The sequence below is a fragment of the Daucus carota genome, chromosome 3 (assembly GCF_001625215.2).
Source record: "Daucus carota subsp. sativus chromosome 3, DH1 v3.0, whole genome shotgun sequence".
Taxonomy (NCBI): domain Eukaryota; kingdom Viridiplantae; phylum Streptophyta; class Magnoliopsida; order Apiales; family Apiaceae; genus Daucus; species Daucus carota.
In genome coordinates this window covers 44648402-44671939 of record NC_030383.2, presented here as the reverse complement: position 1 = coordinate 44671939, position 23538 = coordinate 44648402, and the positions used below count along the sequence as shown (strand labels likewise).

The window sequence follows — 23538 nt, the reverse complement described above, 5'->3', positions numbered from 1 at the left end:
TCACTTGAGAATTTATTTTTGGACGGAAGAGCAGAACAAAGCATGTCTCAGCTCTGATAACATATGCTTCCCGTAGTATGAACACCGTCGTTTCATGTCTAAGGCACAGATAACAGATTCAGGAATTGTAGTGATATGTTCTAATTTCCGGTAGCTTTCAGTCTGTTTTCTAGTTGACTCATTGTCCGATATCTGGCTTGAATGGGTGGTTCTGGTTCACAAGCTTTTCAGTAAGCAAGAACAGATCACCACCTCTCCTGATTTTCTTTCATGATTCTCGAACCTCGGACATGCTAACAAAGTTCCTGTTCTATTGGAAGTTTGTTGTGCCTGTTAGTATTGGAATAGATGGGATGAATGTGGGATATTCTTGTAAGTTTTATACGTTTTCTCAAAGCAGAAACAAAGGCAGTTGGTAAAATTATAAGTCCAAGTCAAGAATGAACACCAGGTACATATATTGTAACTGAGGAAAGTCTAGTACATATTGCACTTGCCCACCTGCTTATGGAAATGGAAATCTTGATAAGACTCTAATCATCAGCATCTACTGATGTAGTCAGAGTTTTATACTTGCAACTAGAAGATAAATTATATACTTATATTATGACACTGCTGCATCTAGACCTTACAACATTAATACATGAAAAATATACACCAGCAGCATCTTTGCCAGATTATGTACTTGTTGGTACACTAATGGTGGATTCCGAGAGCAGCATAAGTAGGAGACGGAGCCATTGCTGGTCTGAGTACGTCTTCCATTGATGTCGTCTCTGCATTTTCTATTGTGCAAGGTATGTGTTGTAGTGAACGCTCATTAGGACAAGTCCTGTGCTGTGAGAAGAAAGTCGCACACTCAGAGGGAGTTCGCTGGTCGTGAAGATCTAATATGCAGTTCATTTTCACGTTAAGCTTGTTACTCATAATCAGTTTCCTGCATTCTGGACCAACCTGCGTAAAATAGTTATTGTTCAACGTAAGCCGTTCCAAATTACCTAGCTTGCAGACCATCTCTGGCACCGGTCCATAAAAGTAGTTATGCGACATGTTCAGCAACTGCAGATTTTTCAGGCATCCGAAAGAATGTGGAATCGGACCTGTAAACTTGTTTATGCTCGTATCAAAGACCGTCATGTGTTTCAACTTCCCTATCTCGTAAGGCAGGCATCCGGAGAGGCTGTTGTTCAAGAAAAGCACTTCAACCAGTGTCTCGGAGCAGTTGCCAATACTACTAGGGATGCCGCCAGTGAAGAAATTGTTGGCGAAGGTGAGGTAAAGTGCTCGAAGTTTACCAAAATTGTCTGGTAAGTTTCCGCTGAAGTTGTTGTTGTTGAGGAAGAGAACGTCGAGGTATATTGTGAAGGCTTCAGGTGGCACCGCTCCCTGCAATTTGTTGTACCTCAGGTCCAAAAATGTGAGCGAAGGTGATTTCAAGACATCTTTTGGGAATGAGCCATTGAGTTGGTTGTTGCTCAAATCCAGCTCGAACAAGTAGTGAAGTTTGGAAATGTTGTTGGGAAGATTTGTGAAGTTGTTACTGTTGGCATGGAAGAACATGAGATCCTGGTCCTGGGTGAGAAATATATTGAGGTCTACTGGTTGGCCTCCATATCCATTAAAGTGATTGCCATTAAAGTCGACGCCAACGACAGCGCTCCGGTTCATAAACTGGTGGCAGACGACGCCTTTGAAGGTACATGGGTTGTCACCTGTCCAGCTATCTGTGATGTGCTGTGGGTCATACCCGATTTTTTTTCCTACTCCTCTGATTACCGTTGCAAAATATTTCATAGACTTAATTCCAGAGGGATCTTCTATACCAGGGGAAGGACGGGTTGATGGTGGAGTATATTTTGGTTTTGGTGGCTGTGAAGGTGGAAGTGGCGGCGGTGGTGGTTTTATTTGTACTGCTGGGGAAGCGGGGGGTAAACAGGGAGGGGGAGGGGGTGGAGGGCATTCGGGAGGTTGAGCAGGGCTTGCATAACCTCCACCTCCGATGATAATTTCCAGAGCCTCTCTGGTCTTGTCATGGGAAAATGCGTAGCAAGTGAGTGAGTTGTGAAAGAATGATTGTGAAACTATGACAAGTAATATTGCCGTGGAGAAACTGAGGTTGGTCGTCATGTCTTTGCGATTATGAGTCACTTGAACTAACCCTTTTATAGAGACCCAAATAATTTATGTTGTGTTTGGTTGGGGAGAATGGATGGAATGGAATGCAATGAGTATAAATAAAAGAAGTAAATAGAGTGTAGGAGGGAGGACTTTGGAAAAAAATGAGTGAGTGCAAATTTTGTATGATAGGATATTAGGATTCGGGTAAAAAATAGGTATGATAAAGAATGGAGCATTCCTTCACAAAATGGAAGGTTTGAACTCTAGTTAAAAGTGATAAGAATGGAATGGTGGAAAGAATAAAATTATTATACATTCAACTAAATTATAGTTCAAATCTCATTCCATTCCCTCCATTTTCATTCAACCCAACCAAACACAACATTACAGACACCCAAACATATTCATGCTGTTGAAAAGTCGTGTATATAGAGAGGTAAGTGTTTACAATTCACCGTTTTGATAAAAGAAGATGATGATAATAATAATAATAAATACTATTACGAAAAAACTTTGGCCTGCTGAAAATAATTTAACCGGTCTGTGGTCTGTGGTCTGTTCTAGCACATTCATGATTTAGTCAAACTCAAACATACTTATTCTGTTGCAATTTAGCCAACCTAATTAAAGATACTTTAAACCGAACTATTCATTGTTATAAAAAAAACTTAAGCCTACTGAAAATAAATTAACTTATTTTAGCGCATTCATGGTGTCTATGTAGATAAATGTTGTATACATATTTCTTAAAATTCAAGTAAGAATTGTGCCCCTAGAAAAAAGCAAGTTGAAAATGTGTTATATTTCCATGATGTGCAAAAATGCATTATTTATTTATTGGATTTTATTTTTTAAATAAGCGTTTCGTCCTTAAGCAAGTAACAGGAGATGAAAAAGGAATCAAGTTGTTTGTCGAAAATATAAAGTGGCAGGAGAAATGGTAGTGGATTCATAGTGTCTTGTCGTAGAGATAAGCAAGAGGAGATGAGAAGATGGCTAATCAAAATTGTGTGGAGTCGAATTATCTGTGGCTACTCAAACCCCCCCCTTACGAAGGAAAGCTAATTATTAACCTTGTTTTTACTCATCATATAGCTGGAATTTTACATGGGACAAAAACGCAAAGACTTTGATCAAAAGTCTCCCTCCAACTCTGTGGCTACTGGCTCCCAGTACTATAAATCTTCAAAACATTTGTTCTCTTGCAAACTAGTCTATTCATAATTAAGATTTTCTCTACATCATGTTTAAAATACAATTGAGCAAACTAGTCGAGCTCAATTCATGACTCCACTCTCAACACAACAAAACATTCAGCTTCTTGGTACTAGTAACATATACAAGAAAATTTGAAGGACCTGATTATATGCTTCCTACATTTGCTTTATTCATCGGACGACGAATACATTCAATCGTTTCACTGAACATGACCAACATGATCATACATTATACGTAGCATTTTTATTAATTTCTTTCCCGAGCTTTGTTTTGTCTCCATGCTTTCATTAGGAAAAGAAAGTTCAGGCAGAGACAAAGAATGCTTTAATCCTAGGGCCCTGAACTTGATAGGAAGGCCACTGGACTTAAGCGGGGATGATTATTCAAAGATACTCCTATATGCATGTGTAAGTGGGGCATTTAAGGTAAGTGTTCCAAACCAACCATCGTCTTCCATCAACACTAAAGGAAAATATCGCCTATAAGTTTTTGTCTTCGTCCTATGAGATGTGAAGGACTTTCTCTGAAGGACTATTCAACGATTCTAAGGACATTGTGACCATGCATCAATTTAAAACGAGACTCACCAGTCACCAAACCATCGTTTTCCTGTTAGCTCCAGCAATCTCATAGAGGCTGGCTTCGACCTCCATTGCTAGACCTCCATATACAAATGCTACAACATACCCGCTTGTTAGGCCCTCAATGGGAAGTTCAATACTCCAAATCAGTAAAAACCATATATAACTTCTCCAAAATCAACTTCACACAAGGAAGATATACGACTATTTCCAAAAAAATATATCACCAACTACACAGAAGTAATAATCCTTAGCAAAGTTATCCACAAGTTACTGAACTTTTAAATTGATGTTCTATATGCTTATAGCCAAAACATTTTTGCATCAGATTACTCTTTCCTGTAATTCGGCTCATTTTCTCGCTCAGCATCCTTCCTTCTCTCATCCACCACACAAATTAGCTCTTATGATAATGTTAAGACACATAATCAACTACCACAGAATAATAAAGTGATTGTCATAGATAGCTACAGATTACAATGCGAGGATTTATAACTCCTGAATCGAGGTAAAAAATTACTCAATCCTTAAGCAGGAGATGGTACATATAATTGTGTCTAACTAAATATATGTATCAGGTGTAACAGGACAACCATTGAATAAAAAGAAAAGAAAAATACAGTGCCTGTTTTTTTAAAACCATGCACTCTCTAGAAAAAAGACTTCATTAAGTGACGGAGCTAGGCTCCATGTGGTTCCGTTAATTGACTTTATATTCCATGCAAAACACCTCGCCACAGCTTAAAATTACGTAGTTTGTTACCTCTTACCGCTAATTTGGAATCATCATGTCCATACACCAACTTTTTTCTCAGATGTTTTGCTTAAGCTAGTCTCTTCACATAAAGTGGTTTCTCAACACCAAGCTCTCTAAGCCGATTGATCATATCATAAAGATACTCAAAAGTAAGTTTGGTTTGTCCATTAAAATCCTCCCTCACGTGTGGATGAATCCTAAACCACTCGCCCAACATCTTGTGCACATGTGCACGGATCATTCTCCACGGCACAGGATATTCCTCACACAGCTTCAAATATTCTTCCAACAAAGTACCCTGGTCTATTTTTCCATTTTCATTTCGATCAGAAGAGTTCACTGCCCACTCAGCTGTACGAAATCCAGCGAAGAGAGCGGGGTTTTCAAGGAGTGATTCAGCTGAAAGCACCCCATCCGCCCCCGTCTCTTCCAAACAACTCTGGACATCATCCATGTGCCTGACGTTCCCATTAGCGAGTACCGGGATCCTGACAGCATTTTTCACAGCCCTAATGGCATTCCAGTTGGCTCGAACTTTTTTCCCATCTTTTTCATCTCTTGTGCGACCATGTACTGCTAGTAGAGCACAACCTGCATCCTCCAGCATCTTAGCATAATTTAAAGTGTCTTCTAAATCTGGGAAGACGCGGATCTTGCAAGACACAGGAGTACTCAAGTTCGATGCCAATTTTTCTACCAATGACTTAACAAGAGGAAGATTGTTCATAAGAAATGCTCCATAGTTTCCTCGCCTAGCTATTCTCTGCGGACATCTGCGGAGAGTGTAGATTGTATATCGAAATAATTACCAATAAATCAGTATCTGTTTCTGAATGCAGCTATTTCTTAATCGGAACAAGCAGCTTGTATTTGTGATTTAGAAAGAACAAAAAAATATGTTGAAAGCATATAAATGATGACACATAAATATCGAACACATAAATCCAGACATGTGTAAAATCTTATTCTTTCTTAATCTAATAGATATTCAATTATTCATGAATATTTTGAAGCCAGTCCATAAAAGTGCGTTTACAAGTCAATGAATTGAGACTTATTACTTAAATAAAACAAACAATTTTGATGTATTTCCAACTAAAAACTGGATGACTTGACGGGACTGTAATACTGATGCATATGTGATTGTCGATATCAGAATCAGTGGATATGAAAATGTAAAAATTTAAGCAAAAAGCTTTATAACTTATAAGTATGTATATTTGACAATCCCAAAGTAAATAAACTATGAGTGTGAGAGATAGATGTTACCCAAGATTAATGTCCACATAATCACAATAAGGTGCCACTCTTTGAGCTGCTTCCAGTAACGTATCTGGATCATTGGCACAGAACTGAACAAATAGAGGTCGATCTTCCTGTCATTGTTGTCAAAATAGAGGCAACAAACTCAGTATATTAATTTATCAAACCAGAAAAAACTCATAGTATTTTTAAAAAAATCAAAATTAGAGGGCTTTTTTTAGTAACATTTATTTTTATAAACAAAAAACTACAAAAAATATAGTTTTAATTTTTTTATAACAAAATAAAAAATTCATATATAAAATGATTTGCAACCATGCAACTTCAAATTCATTTTATATAAGAAGTTGATTTTATTAGTTGCTGCAATTTTTTAAGTTGATTCAGGTTCTTACCATAACCAACCAAATGCGACTTCATAAGAAGCTAAAATAAACCCTATGCCACTTCATAACAAAGCAAAATGAACAACACGCAGTGTATATTTTTTAGTAGCATGAAACTCACTCTGTTTTATATCAGTAGTCCCTGGGACTTTCTACATGTATTCTAAGGTGCAAGAACAAGACTAGTAAATATTCTAGACACTCGGTATTTCTATAGTCATTTTTTAAATTTTCTTTTTCTTTGCAAAAAAGTAAATACTACCAGAGCTATCTATTCTATGCACATCAAAATAACATACATGCGGAAAACCAAAATGACTAGCAATTTGGGATCGAGGGGTATCGAAGTGTTGGTACACAATCCAAAAATTAAAATAGAAGAAAGTAAGGCACAGATATGATTAAAAAACATATCGGATATTACCAAAAACAAATCAACAATACTCATCAGAATGAACAACAATTCAACGTTGTACTTGTACATGTGCATACTTACATGAATATATATTTTACAAATTTAAACGGAAGTCATATGTGTAATACACACAACCATTATATCCTTATATTAACACTTATATAAATGATAATCTAGGAATATATTTGAGTGGGAGCACTATATATCAATTATTAAGAAAGTTAGGGTGGTGTGAATCATCTGCCCTCAAACAAGGAACACTATTAAAATTAATTTGGATATATGACAAATCATATTTAAATATTTATTCATTTTCTATTCTAATATTCCTTCCACCCCTCCCATTCACTTACATTTGAATTGGGCACGGAGGTTAAGAAAAATGAAAAATGTATAAAGTAGTGGAAAAGAAAATATAATGGAGGCTGGAGGGACCTGTGCAGAAATTTGGTAACCAACAAAACGAGGTTTGTCGCTCGAATCAAGATATGAGATGATGGTTTATCGACGGAGAATCTGTCTGAATGTGGTGGCTGTGTATAATTGGTGGCTGAGATCAAAAGGATTACATGTTGTTTTCTTGCTTTCAAGTTTTGATCCCTTCAATGTGCCTACATACCCTGTATTTGTAGGAATCAAGCTATATGTAATTCTTGAAAGCCAATAAACCTATATCAATTAGATGTAGATCTCTCGTGGATGAACCATGGCCAAGGCGGTGGCCCATGGTCCAAACGAGTCTTTTAGAGTCCTCAGGAGTCTTTTACTGGGGCGGTTCCGACAAGTTCGGAAGGAGAACCCACTCCATCAGGGTCTGGCCATTCTGTTGTGGAAGTTGACTCCTTTATTCTCATTCATTATTTATCACAACTACCAAAGTTGTCAATAACATCAGGCCCATAAAGCAACAATCTAGCACAGTTATGACTTGCGATATGAGGTTGCGCCCTACTCCCCTTCAAAGTAAGGTCTAGCCCCTTAAAGGCAATGGCTAGTGTAATATTCGTATTATTTATTTATTTAATAATTTAATAATAATAAATCTGAATTAGAATAGAATTATTAATATTAGTTTAGTATTTTGATTTAAAATAGAATTAGTAATTAGATTATACAATAGGTTAACATTAATAATTAGAGTTATATTAGTTATAGGATACTTAGATGCCTATATATAAAAACATATCAGTTATTAATAACCCTAAATAAGAGAAGCAGCCGCAGAGTAAAGGAAAAGGGTGAAAAGCAGAGTGAAGGAAAAGGGGTGAAAACAGAGGCGCATAACAGCTGTCACTTTCGGAGCGTTAATTGTAGGTCGCAAAAGAGGAGGTAATTGACTAATTGTTGTGTGTTATATGTGTGCGCCAAAGGATTAATAAGTGTGACTTATGTACTGTGTTCGCGTTTTATCTCTCGTACATGAGCCTGCAGTCGGGTCTGTTCTGTATATAGATTTATGTTATTATTTTAGGTGACTACAAGAACCCTCTCCGTTTGCATGATTTGGTGGATAGTATAATGTGATGGAATTGTAAAACTTAGTAGCCAAGTGCGCATGAAAAGTAATAATATTCAGGACTGGAGCGGAGGTCATGGACCATTATAATCTATTCTGATTTCACCTAATTAGATGTAGTGCCTGACCAGGTTATTAGTTTGATTAAGTTTTATGTTCACGTGTAGTGTGCTTCTGGTTTTGGTCGCGTAACTAATATTATTTAAATAATAGCTTAACCAACGATAAGAGTTAATATATTTAATGGATATATTTATTTATGGCTAATATGCTTGCTGGTCAACGTATGCAGAGATAATAAATTATAATTTTATATTTAGGTGCGGAGCCGGGAGTTTAGCGAATTATTTGCGGAATTTCGTGAGTGTTCGATTAGCCATTTTCGAGGTACGGATTCTATTCCTTTTATTCAGCGCTACTCCTTTCGATAATAAATGATTTTGATTTGTCCTCTTTTGATCTGTCCGACTTGCTAAGTTTGTTCTGTGCTATTCATTGACTGTTTTGATTTCCGAAAAATATTTTAAAAATCTGTTTTGAAATATTTGTTATGCGGTTTTCAAAGATTTTACAAAATATGATATGTTCAGTTTATTTGAAATATATGTACCATGTGATTTTAAAGTTGTGAAAATTGTTTTGTTTGAACCCTTAGAGAGATATAGGGTATACCGAGTTACCCAGCTGTAGGGGTACTACAGCCATGTCTTTGCGGCACCATTGACATGACACTTCCGTGACAGTGTGATTCGTCACGGCGTATCCTTCTGTTAGCTCTTGGGAGGAGCTTTGGCCATTTTGATTATATGTTCAGGATACGTGGGTGCACCCAGTTCAGTTTTGATATGATTTGTGATTTGACGGTGACGTTGTATATGCCGTACACGTTATCCGATTTGTTGCACACATTAGGTACCCTATGATGTGTGTATCTGTATATGTTCTGATTTGATCTCGGTATGAAATATCCTAACCCCTTGTTGCTTCAGCCTATTATTTTAAAATAACTGATTTATATTACTGTCAAAATATTTTAAATGTTTCTTGTTTTATAAATGTTTCTTGTCAAAGGGGACAGGGACGTTATCCAGCGTATGGGGGTAACCCCAATATGATTCCGGTGGCTCCTTGTGCTACATGTGGTAGACACCATCCGGGCAGAGCTTGTTATAAACAGACTGGGGCATGTTTCTCGTGTGGTTCGATGGATCATAGGTTAAAGGACTGTCCACGTAATAATGGTGATGGAGGTAGTGGCAGTGGAGGTCAGCCGAATCAGCAGAATCCTACAGGTAGAGTCTTCGCATTGACTTCTTCTCAGGCAGCAACTAATCCAGGTACTGTTTCTGGAACGGTCTTTGTGGGTACACGTGATGCTTATGTGTTATTTGATACTGGTTCGACTCATTCTGTGGTATCCCTATCATATGTTCGTTATCTTGGTGTCTTACCTTCATTATTATCTCCGCATATGTCTATTGCTACCCCTATGGGGACTTCTGTTATTATATCTGATGTGTACCGAGAGTGTTTGATAGTTGTGGGGGATAGAAATTATAAGGTCAACTTGCTTCCGATGATGATGCATGACTTTGACATTATTTTGGGTATGGATTGGTTGAGTAAGTATAGGGCGACGATTAATTGTGAGGAGAAACGGGTTATCTTTGGGGATGTGAATAAGCCAGAGTATGTATACCAGGGGTCTCAGCCAAAAGGGGAGGTTAAGTTGATTTCAGCTCTTAAGGCGAAGAAGCTCTTGTCTAAGGGTTGTGATGGTTATCTTGCTTTTGTAAAGGATACATCCAGGGTTGAGTCTCGTATAGAGGATTATGCAGTTGTGAGTGAATATGCAGATGTGTTTCCCGATGAGTTACCAGGTTTGCCACCGCATCGAGAAGTGGAGTTTAGTATTGAACTTGTTCCAGGTGCAGAGCCTATTTCTAAGACGCCGTACAGGATGGCACCACTAGAGTTGCATGAGTTGAAAGAGCAGTTGCAAGAGTTGTTGGATAGGGGATTTATCAGGCCTAGTGTGTCTCCGTGGGGTGCTCCGGTGTTGTTTATGAAGAAGAAGGATGGGTCTATGAGATTGTGTATTGACTATAGGGAGTTGAATAAGGTGACTGTTAGGAACAGGTATCCATTGCCACGTATTGATGATTTGTTCGATCAGTTGCAAGGGGCGAAGTATTTTTCAAAGATTGATTTGAGATCGGGTTACCACCAGTTACGGGTAAGAGATGAGGATATTCCTAAGACAGCTTTTCGCACTCGATATGGTCACTATGAGTTTCTTGTGATGTCTTTTGGGTTGACGAATGCACCAGCCGTGTTTATGGACTTGATGAACCGGATCTTTCATGATTACCTTGATAAGTTTGTTGTGGTCTTCATTGATGATATTTTGATATACTCTAGGAGTAAGGAGGAGCATGAGGAGCATTTGCGCATCGTGTTGGGAATTTTGAGAGAGAAGAAATTGTTTGCCAAATTTTCAAAGTGTGAGTTTTGGTTGGAGCAGGTTGCATTTCTGGGGCATATTGTGTCTGGTAAGGGGATTGAGTTGGATCCTGCGAAAGTCGAGGCTATCACTAATTGGCCAAGACCTAGCAACCTTACAGAGGTGAGGAGTTTCTTGGGTTTGGCAGGCTACTACAGGCGGTTTGTTGAGGGGTTTTCGTCCATAGCTTTGCCAATGACTCAACTAATGAGGAAGGGTGCTAAGTTCGAGTGGAATGATGATCGTGAGAAGAGTTTCCAAGAGCTAAAGACGAGGTTGGTATCAGCTCCTATTCTTGTTTTACCATCAGGCAATGGGGGATATCAGGTTTACAGTGATGCTTCTAAGAGAGGTTTGGGGTGTGTTCTTATGCAGCATGGGAAGGTGATTTCTTACGCCTCTAGACAGCTTAAGCCCTATGAGGTGAATTATCCGACCCATGACTTGGAGTTAGCAGCAGTGGTATTTGCATTGAAGATTTGGAGACATTATCTATATGGAGAGACTTGTGATATCTTCACTGATCACAAGAGTCTTAAGTACATTTTTACGCAGAAGGAGTTGAACATGAGGCAGAGGAGGTGGCTTGAACTTCTTAAGGATTATGATGCTAAGATTCAGTACCATCCGGGAAAAGCTAATGTGGTGGCGGATGCTCCTAGTAGGAAGAACTTCGGGAGTGTGGCATCTCTTGTTACTCAGCCGCACCTTATTTCAGATTTAGAGCGCTTAGATGTGGAGTTGTATGTTAGAGGGTCAGATGGCAGTGTAGCAAGCTTAAAGGTGGAACCTAATCTTATTTCGAAGATTAAGGATGCTCAAAAGAATGATTCGGAGTTGGATGCTATTAGATTGGAGCTGGTGAATGGGAAGCAAACCGATTTTCGTGTTGATGACGAGGGTGTGGTATGGTTGGGTAGTAAACTTTGTGTTCCTTCAGATTCGACAATTCGTGAGGCAATATTGACAGAGGCTCATAGTTCTTCATTTTCTATTCATCCGGGTTCTACTAAGATGTATAGGGACTTGAAGATGCATTTTTGGTGGAATGGAATGAAGCAAGATATAGCGGAGTTTGTGGGAAAGTGTCTTACATGTCAGCAGGTGAAGATTGAACATCAGAGACCTAGTGGATTGTTACAACAGTTAGATATTCCGATTTGGAAGTGGGAAAACATAACCATGGATTTTGTGACTGGTTTACCAAGGACTTTTAGGAAGAATGATGTCATATGGGTGGTAGTTGATAGACTTACTAAATCTGCTCATTTCTTGCCTATTCGAGAGACTACTCCTGTTCATGAGTTGGCGGAGATTTTTCAGAGGGATATTGTTAGACTTCATGGTATGCCTGTGTCTATAGTTTCTGACAGAGATACGAGGTTCACATCACACTTTTGGAAGGGATTTCAGCGAGCTTGGGGAACAAAACTTAACTTTAGTACGGCCTTTCATCCGCAGACAGATGGACAGTCAGAGAGGACGATTCAGACATTGGAGGACATGTTGAGAGCTTGTGCCTTAGAGTGGACAGGCGATTGGGATAAGTATTTGTATCTTGTTGAGTTTGCATATAATAACAGCTGGCACGCAAGTATTGGCATGCCACCATTTGAGGCTTTGTATGGTAGGAGGTGTAGAGCACCGACTTGTTGGGATGAGGTTGGAGAGAGAGATATTGAAGGGCCGGAGTTGGTTAGAGTGACTAATGAGAAGGTGGCGCAGGCTAGAAAAAATTTACAGAAGGCTCAATCACGTCAAAAGATTTATGCAGATCAGAAGAGAAAGTTTGGTGGATTTGAACCCGGTGATCATGTGTTTTTGAAGGTGTCTCCTTGTAAGGGTGTTAAGCGTTTTGGTATAAGGGAAAGCTTAGTCCGAGATATGTGGGTCCTTTTGATGTTATAGAGAGAGTGGGTGAGGTGGCATATAGAGTTGCTTTGCCACCACAGTTATCTCATGTGCATAATGTGTTTCACGTGTCTGTTCTGAAGGGCTATAAGTATCATCCGTTTCACGTGGTTCAGTATCCATTACATAAGATTAGGGAGGATTTATCTTGTGAGGAAGAAGCGGAAGCTATTCTAGATCGAGAGGAGCGAGTGATGAGGAAGAAAAATATTGTGTTTGTCAAAGTTTTGTGGAAGAATCATTCGGAGCGAGAGGCTACTTGGGAATTAGAGGAATCTATTCGTGAGAGATATCCGCACTTATTCGATTCAGGTACGAGTCTTAGTTTCGTTAGATTCCGGGGACGGAATCCTTTTTAAGGGAGTATATATGTAATATTCGTATTATTTATTTATTTAATTATTTAATAATAATAAATCTGAATTAGAGGAATCTATTCGTGAGAGATATCCGCACTTATTCGATTCAGGTACGAGTCTTAGTTTCGTTAGATTCCAGGGACGGAATCCTTTTTAAAGGAGTATATATGTAATATTCGTATTATTTATTTATTTAATTATTTAATAATAATAAATCTGAATTAGAATAGAATTATTAATATTAGTTTAGTATTTTGATTTAAAATAGAATTAGTAATTAGATTATACAATAGGTTAACATTAATAATTAGAGTTATATTAGTTATAGGATACTTAGATGCCTATATATAAAAACATATCAGTTATTAATAACCCTAAATAAGAGAAGCAGCCGCAGAGTAAAGGAAAAGGGTGAAAAGCAGAGTGAAGGAAAAGGGTGAAAAGCAGAGTGAAGGAAAAGGGGTGAAAACAGAGGCGCATAACAGCTGTCACTTTCGGAGCGTTAATTGTAGGTCGCAAAAGAGGAGGTAATTGACTAATTGTTGTGTGTTATATGTGTGCGCCAAAGGATTAATAAGTGTGACTTATGTACTGTGTTCGCGTTTTATCTCTCGTACATGAGCCTGCAGTCGGGTCTGTTCTGTATATAGATTTATGTTATTATTTTAGGTGACTACAAGAACCCTCTCCGTTTGCATGATTTGGTGGATAGTATAATGTGATGGAATTGTAAAACTTAGTAGCCAAGTGCGCATGAAAAGTAATAATATTCAGGACTGGAGCGGAGGTCATGGACCATTATAATCTATTCTGATTTCACCTAATTAGATGTAGTGCCTGACCAGGTTATTAGTTTGATTAAGTTTTATGTTCACGTGTAGTGTGCTTCTGGTTTTGGTCGCGTAACTAATATTATTTAAATAATAGCTTAACCAACGATAAGAGTTAATATATTTAATGGATATATTTATTTATGGCTAATATGCTTGCTGGTCAACGTATGCAGAGATAATAAATTATAATTTTATATTTAGGTGCGGAGCCGGGAGTTTAGCGAATTATTTGCGGAATTTCGTGAGTGTTCGATTAGCCATTTTCGAGGTACGGATTCTATTCCTTTTATTCAGCGCTACTCCTTTCGATAATAAATGATTTTGATTTGTCCTCTTTTGATCTGTCCGACTTGCTAAGTTTGTTCTGTGCTATTCATTGACTGTTTTGATTTCCGAAAAATATTTTAAAAATCTGTTTTGAAATATTTGTTATGCGGTTTTCAAAGATTTTACAAAATATGATATGTTCAGTTTATTTGAAATATATGTACCATGTGATTTTAAAGTTGTGAAAATTGTTTTGTTTGAACCCTTAGAGAGATATAGGGTATACCGAGTTACCCAGCTGTAGGGGTACTACAGCCATGTCTTTGCGGCACCATTGACATGACACTTCCGTGACAGTGTGATTCGTCACGGCGTATCCTTCTGTTAGCTCTTGGGAGGAGCTTTGGCCATTTTGATTATATGTTCAGGATACGTGGGTGCACCCAGTTCAGTTTTGATATGATTTGTGATTTGACGGTGACGTTGTATATGCCGTACACGTTATCCGATTTGTTGCACACATTAGGTACCCTATGATGTGTGTATCTGTATATGTTCTGATTTGATCTCGGTATGAAATATCCTAACCCCTTGTTGCTTCAGCCTATTATTTTAAAATAACTGATTTATATTACTGTCAAAATATTTTAAATGTTTCTTGTTTTATAAATGTTTCTTGTCAAAGGGGACAGGGACGTTATCCAGCGTATGGGGGTAACCCCAATATGATTCCGGTGGCTCCTTGTGCTACATGTGGTAGACACCATCCGGGCAGAGCTTGTTATAAACAGACTGGGGCATGTTTCTCGTGTGGTTCGATGGATCATAGGTTAAAGGACTGTCCACGTAATAATGGTGATGGAGGTAGTGGCAGTGGAGGTCAGCCGAATCAGCAGAATCCTACAGGTAGAGTCTTCGCATTGACTTCTTCTCAGGCAGCAACTAATCCAGGTACTGTTTCTGGAACGGTCTTTGTGGGTACACGTGATGCTTATGTGTTATTTGATACTGGTTCGACTCATTCTGTGGTATCCCTATCATATGTTCGTTATCTTGGTGTCTTACCTTCATTATTATCTCCGCATATGTCTATTGCTACCCCTATGGGGACTTCTGTTATTATATCTGATGTGTACCGAGAGTGTTTGATAGTTGTGGGGGATAGAAATTATAAGGTCAACTTGCTTCCGATGATGATGCATGACTTTGACATTATTTTGGGTATGGATTGGTTGAGTAAGTATAGGGCGACGATTAATTGTGAGGAGAAACGGGTTATCTTTGGGGATGTGAATAAGCCAGAGTATGTATACCAGGGGTCTCAGCCAAAAGGGGAGGTTAAGTTGATTTCAGCTCTTAAGGCGAAGAAGCTCTTGTCTAAGGGTTGTGATGGTTATCTTGCTTTTGTAAAGGATACATCCAGGGTTGAGTCTCGTATAGAGGATTATGCAGTTGTGAGTGAATATGCAGATGTGTTTCCCGATGAGTTACCAGGTTTGCCACCGCATCGAGAAGTGGAGTTTAGTATTGAACTTGTTCCAGGTGCAGAGCCTATTTCTAAGACGCCGTACAGGATGGCACCACTAGAGTTGCATGAGTTGAAAGAGCAGTTGCAAGAGTTGTTGGATAGGGGATTTATCAGGCCTAGTGTGTCTCCGTGGGGTGCTCCGGTGTTGTTTATGAAGAAGAAGGATGGGTCTATGAGATTGTGTATTGACTATAGGGAGTTGAATAAGGTGACTGTTAGGAACAGGTATCCATTGCCACGTATTGATGATTTGTTCGATCAGTTGCAAGGGGCGAAGTATTTTTCAAAGATTGATTTGAGATCGGGTTACCACCAGTTACGGGTAAGAGATGAGGATATTCCTAAGACAGCTTTTCGCACTCGATATGGTCACTATGAGTTTCTTGTGATGTCTTTTGGGTTGACGAATGCACCAGCCGTGTTTATGGACTTGATGAACCGGATCTTTCATGATTACCTTGATAAGTTTGTTGTGGTCTTCATTGATGATATTTTGATATACTCTAGGAGTAAGGAGGAGCATGAGGAGCATTTGCGCATCGTGTTGGGAATTTTGAGAGAGAAGAAATTGTTTGCCAAATTTTCAAAGTGTGAGTTTTGGTTGGAGCAGGTTGCATTTCTGGGGCATATTGTGTCTGGTAAGGGGATTGAGTTGGATCCTGCGAAAGTCGAGGCTATCACTAATTGGCCAAGACCTAGCAACCTTACAGAGGTGAGGAGTTTCTTGGGTTTGGCAGGCTACTACAGGCGGTTTGTTGAGGGGTTTTCGTCCATAGCTTTGCCAATGACTCAACTAATGAGGAAGGGTGCTAAGTTCGAGTGGAATGATGATCGTGAGAAGAGTTTCCAAGAGCTAAAGACGAGGTTGGTATCAGCTCCTATTCTTGTTTTACCATCAGGCAATGGGGGATATCAGGTTTACAGTGATGCTTCTAAGAGAGGTTTGGGGTGTGTTCTTATGCAGCATGGGAAGGTGATTTCTTACGCCTCTAGACAGCTTAAGCCCTATGAGGTGAATTATCCGACCCATGACTTGGAGTTAGCAGCAGTGGTATTTGCATTGAAGATTTGGAGACATTATCTATATGGAGAGACTTGTGATATCTTCACTGATCACAAGAGTCTTAAGTACATTTTTACGCAGAAGGAGTTGAACATGAGGCAGAGGAGGTGGCTTGAACTTCTTAAGGATTATGATGCTAAGATTCAGTACCATCCGGGAAAAGCTAATGTGGTGGCGGATGCTCTTAGTAGGAAGAACTTCGGGAGTGTGGCATCTCTTGTTACTCAGCCGCACCTTATTTCAGATTTAGAGCGCTTAGATGTGGAGTTGTATGTTAGAGGGTCAGATGGCAGTGTAGCAAGCTTAAAGGTGGAACCTAATCTTATTTCGAAGATTAAGGATGCTCAAAAGAATGATTCGGAGTTGGATGCTATTAGATTGGAGCTGGTGAATGGGAAGCAAACCGATTTTCGTGTTGATGACGAGGGTGTGGTATGGTTGGGTAGTAAACTTTGTGTTCCTTCAGATTCGACAATTCGTGAGGCAATATTGACAGAGGCTCATAGTTCTTCATTTTCTATTCATCCGGGTTGTTGCACACATTAGGTACCCTATGATGTGTGTATCTGTATATGTTCTGATTTGATCTCGGTACTGTCAAAATATTTTAAATGTTTCTTGTTTTATAAATGTTTCCAATCCGTACTGGGCATTTGGCTCATGCCGTATTCTTCTTCTGGCAGGTTCTTAGGGGGATTCGGGACTGTGTGATGGAGAGCAGCCCTTTTCTTTTCATTGTTTAGGACTTTATGGACTTCTAGCATTTATTCGGATTTTATTGTTTAGAGATTCTATTTATTTGCATCATTCGGATTAAATTAATTTGGAGGATTTATATCATTCTAAAACTTATTAGAACTGTTTATCATCGTTTGGAATATATATTAGTGCTCTGTTTGCAGGTTTTGGATTTGTGGGTAACCTCTCGTCTTAATTTAAGATGGGGGTGTTACAGCTAGCCTCTTGAAGGTACATGTTAGTCTCTTCCGCTCACCTTAGATAAGCACTAAACTCTTGAAGGTAAAGGCTAGTCCTTGAAGGTTGAAGGCAAGGGCACACCCCTTCGGGGTAAGGGCAAGTCTTTTGAAGGTGAGGACGCGCCTCTTCAGGATAAGGCCTCTATTAAATTCTCACCTTTTACGGAAGGTAATCCTCTTTAGGATTGGGCATGTTCTTTCCCATAATGTTATATTCACGTGCCCATTAATAATGACCATTTCCATATATGTCTTTAGTCAAATCATAAAAGTATTGTGAGATTTTCATATCACAAAAATTCATTACTTTTATAAAACTAAGAGGGACATCCAAAAATAGAAAATGTACACAATTGGTTGGGACGGAAAGAGTACTAAAATGTTGTAGTTCTTAAATTTTATTTCAATTAGTACACACACACACACACACATACATATAATTCATAAACATGCAGCCTTAAAAGAATATGACATAACATAAAAAGTAAGTATACCAATTGATATAGTCTATAAAGGACATGTTTTTATACTTTAAGAACTGTGTTAAAGTAACAAAACTATGTAAGTGTAGATATTATTGGACATATATATATATATATATATATATATTATATATATATATATATATAGGGTCGCGCTCAAGAGAGAAATGCTTAAAATAGAACCATAAAACCACTAAGGTTCTGCTGCAGACCCTATATTTTTCATTGATTTTCAGGAGCTAAATCTAAATACGTGTTTTTTTTTTGCATCGTTGTGTGTGTTCAAAAGTAATTTCAAAATATAATACATTGATAAGACATTTTTTTCATGTGCAGTTCTGCTGCAGAACCCTAACTAATACTAGAAATAAGGTGGTTGTTCTAAGGGTTCTCTCCCTAATGGTTCTCTCTGGAACATGACTAATATATATATATATATATATAGGGATAGGATCAAATAAAAACTTTTTTAAGTTATAAACTTACAAACTTTTTTTTATTCTCCCATCGTGTTGATCCTTAGTTATAGAAAGTATCTATGTTGAAAATTCTTAAAAAAACATCACAATTTTAAAAAATATCGCATAAATAAATCGCTCATTCAACACATTTGTAACTGGGGTTCAACATCGGGTGTAGAACACTAATTATCATTATGTTGAATATATCTATAAAGATGCTTAAACTATACCTCTAGGGTTTGGGTGGGGTTTAGAAACATAAATATTAGTTATATAATACGTTTAACTTAGTTCTTACATTCAAAAATTAGTTTGTGTACTTCTTCAACACAATTTTAATCGATGTTCAACAAAATATGTTAAAAAAATATTGAACTCAAATTATATATGTGTTGAACGCAAAAAGTTTGTAAGTTTGTAAGTTTGTACAAGAACTCACCCATATATATATATATATATATATATATATATATATATATATATATATATGCTCATGATCAAATAGAAACCACTCTTAAAATAAAAACTAGAAACCAGTTTCCCTACCACTATTTATAACTACGGGTATCACTAATTTATACTGCACTAATCACTGTTTTTATACAGTATGTAAACAACGATTTTTATTATCAAAATTGAGAAAATCTACTTATCTAAATTATTGATAATTGATTATAGATGATTAATTTCATCTGTAGGAAGGTTCTTGGTGGTAGGAAGCCGCAAGAGAAGTTGTATGATGATGGTAAGTAGTCGTTAGTTTTGTAAGTTATGATGGAAAGTGTATGTGACTATTGGTGATGATAGACAATGGTGGCAAGTCATAGAAACGTTTGGTAATGGTGGTACGAGGTCCATTATTACGATTTGGGTGAAGATGATGGTCATATAAGTGTATATATATATTTATATTTGCAAGATATGCTATATATAAATTAGTGATATGTTATGTACAAATTAGTGATTTCTGTAGTTAAAAATAATGATAAAAAACTGTCCAGAAACTGGTTTTTAGTTTTTAGGCTGATTTGGTTTGTATTAGAGTGGGACTCTATATATATATATATATATGTATGTATATATGTTATTTAATTTGCTAAATATCTATACATATTTTGGTGCATCTCATTGAACTAAGATGACTAAAACAATCATTTAAAAACAATTTAGCCTAATCAAAATGATAAGTGTTGGATTGTTGATGCACCCTTATTCATATACTTATCATTTTTCAAATTTTATCACTCAACTCAAAGTTCAGATTTTTTTTTTACAAGGCTCTAATTTGTTATTGGTGCTGAACTCGTTTACTTAATCTCCAAGAGATTTAAAATTGATACTAATGAAAAGATGTACCTCGGGAAGTAATTTTGATAAAAGAAAAGTTGACAACAAGATGGTGATAAGGGAGATATAGTGCAGATGATGGTTTTTATTGAAGAGGTAAAATAGAAGGCAAAAGAATGACAAGGGTCTAAGCCATCCGTATAGCTGAAAAGTAATGGTCAACGTATTTTTACAAATAAATGTTTCTTGTCGTGTTTAAAAGCCCAATTTTCGACATACATAGGCCACAAAATTATCAATGTGGCATCAATTTGCAATTACATACTTCCTGGAAGATTTAACTAGATTTCTCATTTATTTAACATTGGTTGCTTCAAAGGCACTAAAAAGGGTGCGAAATTGTAAATTATTGTGAAGGATAAAGGGGGAGATATATAATGTGCATGCTTGGTCGGCAAGAAGTCAGACTTCTTTTAAAAGGTGGGTTTGTGTTTTTCTTGACTCATTTGTGTAAAGAAGGAGAAGCACTTCTAGGAAGCTCGTGAGAGAGAAGTAGGAAGTTGAAAAACCTAATTTCTATTTTACAATTTCTAGTTCTTGATAACACTCTACTTCTTAAAATTAGAGAAGATTTTAATCAAAATTATCCAAACACTTAAATAACTTATAAATCACATTATCCAAACACTTTAATAACTCATAAATCATAATCTACTTATTACTTGTAATCCATTTTTTTTACTTTGGGCAATAAGTAACTTATTTTAAGCTTAGTCAAACGGCCCCACAGTATAGCTTTACGCTACATTAGGTCTATAAATTGTCCATTGCTTTAGTTTTAAATGATTTTTTAAGTTCATTATAAAAAGGTTACTTATGCCTAAGAGAGGTGCAACCTATTAGCCCTCCTGAAAAGAACTAGCAAGTGTTAAAAAAAGAGATGGTCCATTAATTCTAACAGATTAAGCATATGATGGAATGAGTGCAAATTCTAAAAAACAAAATGAATTACAATCCTAGCAACCAGTAATAGCCTAAGTAGAGGAGATGTTTGAATTGTTAAGTAGATACAGTGTGAAATGAATGAAGTTATGTCACGACATTAAAAAAAAGTCCAAGAAATCTACTTATTAGTTAGAAATTTGAGTAACTAAATAGCCCCCCATTTTTCGAGAACAAACACATTGATACTTTAAGCAAAGTAAGAGTACGACAAACTAAGTTGACAAACACAATTTCATAGCTTAATTGAATACTCCATATTTGTAGAGGGCTACTATCACCTGAATCTACTTAATAGTTAATAGTCCAAGAAATCTACTTAATAGTTCAGGTGATAGGAGCCCTGTGTACAACTAGTGTCAAAAAAAATCAAGCAACAAACACATTCACCACAACATTATCATCTCCTTAGCATCTACTTATATAGACACACACAAAAAAAGCGACAGTAGAAAACATTCATTATTCGACAAATTAATGTTGTGTTTGGTCAGGGTGGATGAATTTGCAAGAAATGGTCTGGAATGAAATCTGAACTATCTTACAAGCAATTGTTTATAAATTTCATTCCTTCCTCCATTCCATTCCTTACTAGGATCACACCGCTAATTTGAGACATTCCCTCCTATACTCAATTTCTTCTCAAATCTCATTCTAACAATTTTGCACTCATCAATTTTTTTCAAAACTTCTCTCCTGCCTCTATTATTTTCATACATTTAGAGTCATTCCATCCCATTTTCCCCGAACAAAGTCAACATAAGCATTTGCTATCAATATGGCATACAAACTCAGCTATTGTATAGTAGTATAGTACATTATTTCGTCTTTTGCATATAGTTAGTTAAATATATGATTGACAGAGCAACAAGTTAGGCATATAAAAAAAATATTATACTATTGATATACCTTGCAAGTGGTAAATTCTTGAAGCCTATACTTTTCATTCTCGGTAAAAATACGAGAATGAAGCATAGGTGTATAAGCAGCAGTAGCACCATACTTCCTACACAACAATCGAAAAGGGAGCTCAGAATTATCAACCATTGGAGCCACAATCAGCTTGGGTTCCCCCAATTTCTTCCAATGAGCCCAAGCCCTCTCAATTCTTGATTCCCCGCTCAAGTTTGGGCCTAATCTTGGACTACCCACTTCCAAGATTTCATCTTTTTCAATCTTTAAGCCAAGATTATTGGTGGGGTTTGCACAAAGATTATCATCCTCCTCAACGGAGGCGACGTTATCACAAAGAGTAGCAGATTGAGCCATGAAAAAACGGGGGTTTTGGGATAGCAGAAAGGTGGGGTTTTTATGTTTGATATAAAGAGAATTATTGTGTTTGATAAAAATATTAAAGGAGAGATTAGTAAAGAATGGTTTAAATTTCATAGGTATAGTTACAGAGACTTAAGATTATACTAGTTAAAGTGATGATTGGTGGAGGAGGGGGTTAAAGGTTTAGCAAAGTGCGAGTCCTTGGGCCTTTGTAAAGCCTTGACGCTTCGGTGTCAAGACTCCAGAGCGATATGACTGAGATTAATAAGATATCGCTTGAATTGAGCCTTTTGGTATGGGTATAAATTCTTTATTACAAATAATTTTTTTTGACAAATGCAGGCTTGAATGTAATATAGTAGGGACAAACCCACCACTGATATAAGCACGTGGTAAAATAAATAATATACTAAAAATTAAAAATAATTAGATGATCTGTTTCTTTTAACACATAAAATTAATTTTTAATTAAAAAATATTTGTTTGTATAATAAGTTATAAATTAATTTGAAATTAAAAATACGTTATAAAAAGGAGTTAAAATGAGAAATTAGTTTAGGATTTTTTCCGTGATTTAAAGTTTTTCCTATGTAACTTTAAATTCTTTAATTAAAATTGAGATTAGCAAGCTCTAAATCTTGCTATGGTCCTGTACTTGCCCAGTGTACAAGAAATATTATTTGGTTGCTTCTCCTATCTGATTTTAATTTATATTTGATTTTTTTGACATGTTTTAAGTACTTAAAATATCATATCTAAATATAATTATTTTTCAAAAAAACATATATAATTATTTTCCATATATAAATCTAAATAGAAATTTACAATCTCAAGTTTAATTTGTTAAAAAAATTGATTTTTTATTGAATATTATTTTCACATTTTAATATAAGTACCAAAAGTTCAAGCATTTATTAAAATGGGATGGAACACATTAATATCATGTGGTTGTTGAATGTACAAATTCAAAATTAATCATCTGAATTAAATATTTTTGGGAAATTATGAATGATACCATTGTAATTGGATTATCTAAATGGTATCATTTCGTGTTTTTGACTTACACTCAGTTTATGATCTGTTAACGATACTATCATCTCGTCCATCAAAACGTTAAAAATGTTAGTTGGCCGTATTTATTTCGTAATTTTTTTAAAAAAATATATAAAATACAATTGATATCCGTATTTTTTATTTGTGTTCTTGAGTTTTTGGAGATTAAACAACTTTTTGATCATTTTGTCGGTGTCCGTTTTAAGAGTATGAGTAACCAAATCGAAATTTGAGACGAGGTCTGTATATTTTGATCATCAATTCACGATACAACTGTTGGGTT

General features: G+C 36.7%; 2 protein-coding genes across 2 annotated transcripts; both read right to left on the bottom strand.

The window, feature by feature from the left end:
- Window positions 1–437: 437 nt before the first annotated feature.
- LOC108211011 (leucine-rich repeat extensin-like protein 6) lies at window positions 438–2161 on the bottom strand. Its single transcript, XM_017382490.2, has one exon. It carries the CDS (start codon window positions 2125–2127, stop codon window positions 697–699), a length of 1431 nt encoding a protein of 476 aa, XP_017237979.1. The 5' UTR covers window positions 2128–2161; the 3' UTR covers window positions 438–696.
- A 2189-nt stretch (window positions 2162–4350) lies between these two features.
- On the bottom strand, window positions 4351–22482 carry LOC108214830 (uncharacterized). The gene is made up of 3 exons (XM_017387042.2): window positions 21837–22482; window positions 5944–6050; window positions 4351–5447 (listed from the first exon to the last, which is right to left on the bottom strand). Exons 1-3 carry the CDS (start codon window positions 22314–22316, stop codon window positions 4742–4744), a joined length of 1293 nt encoding a protein of 430 aa, XP_017242531.1. The 5' UTR covers window positions 22317–22482; the 3' UTR covers window positions 4351–4741.
- Between the last annotated feature and the right edge of the window lie 1056 nt (window positions 22483–23538).

Excerpts from the sequence above, each read along its gene's own strand:
- LOC108214830 (XM_017387042.2), bottom strand. The coding sequence starts at position 22,316 with ATGAAATTTAAACCATTCTTTACTAATCTCTCCTTTAATATTTTTATC. Across the intron at positions 6,051-21,836 it reads AAGAATTTACCACTTGCAAG|GAAGATCGACCTCTATTTGT; the intron begins GTATATCAATAG and ends CAACAATGACAG. Across the intron at positions 5,448-5,943 it reads TATGTGGACATTAATCTTGG|ATGTCCGCAGAGAATAGCTA; the intron begins GTAACATCTATC and ends CACTCTCCGCAG.
- LOC108211011 (XM_017382490.2), bottom strand. The coding sequence starts at position 2,127 with ATGACGACCAACCTCAGTTTCTCCACGGCAATATTACTTGTCATAGTT.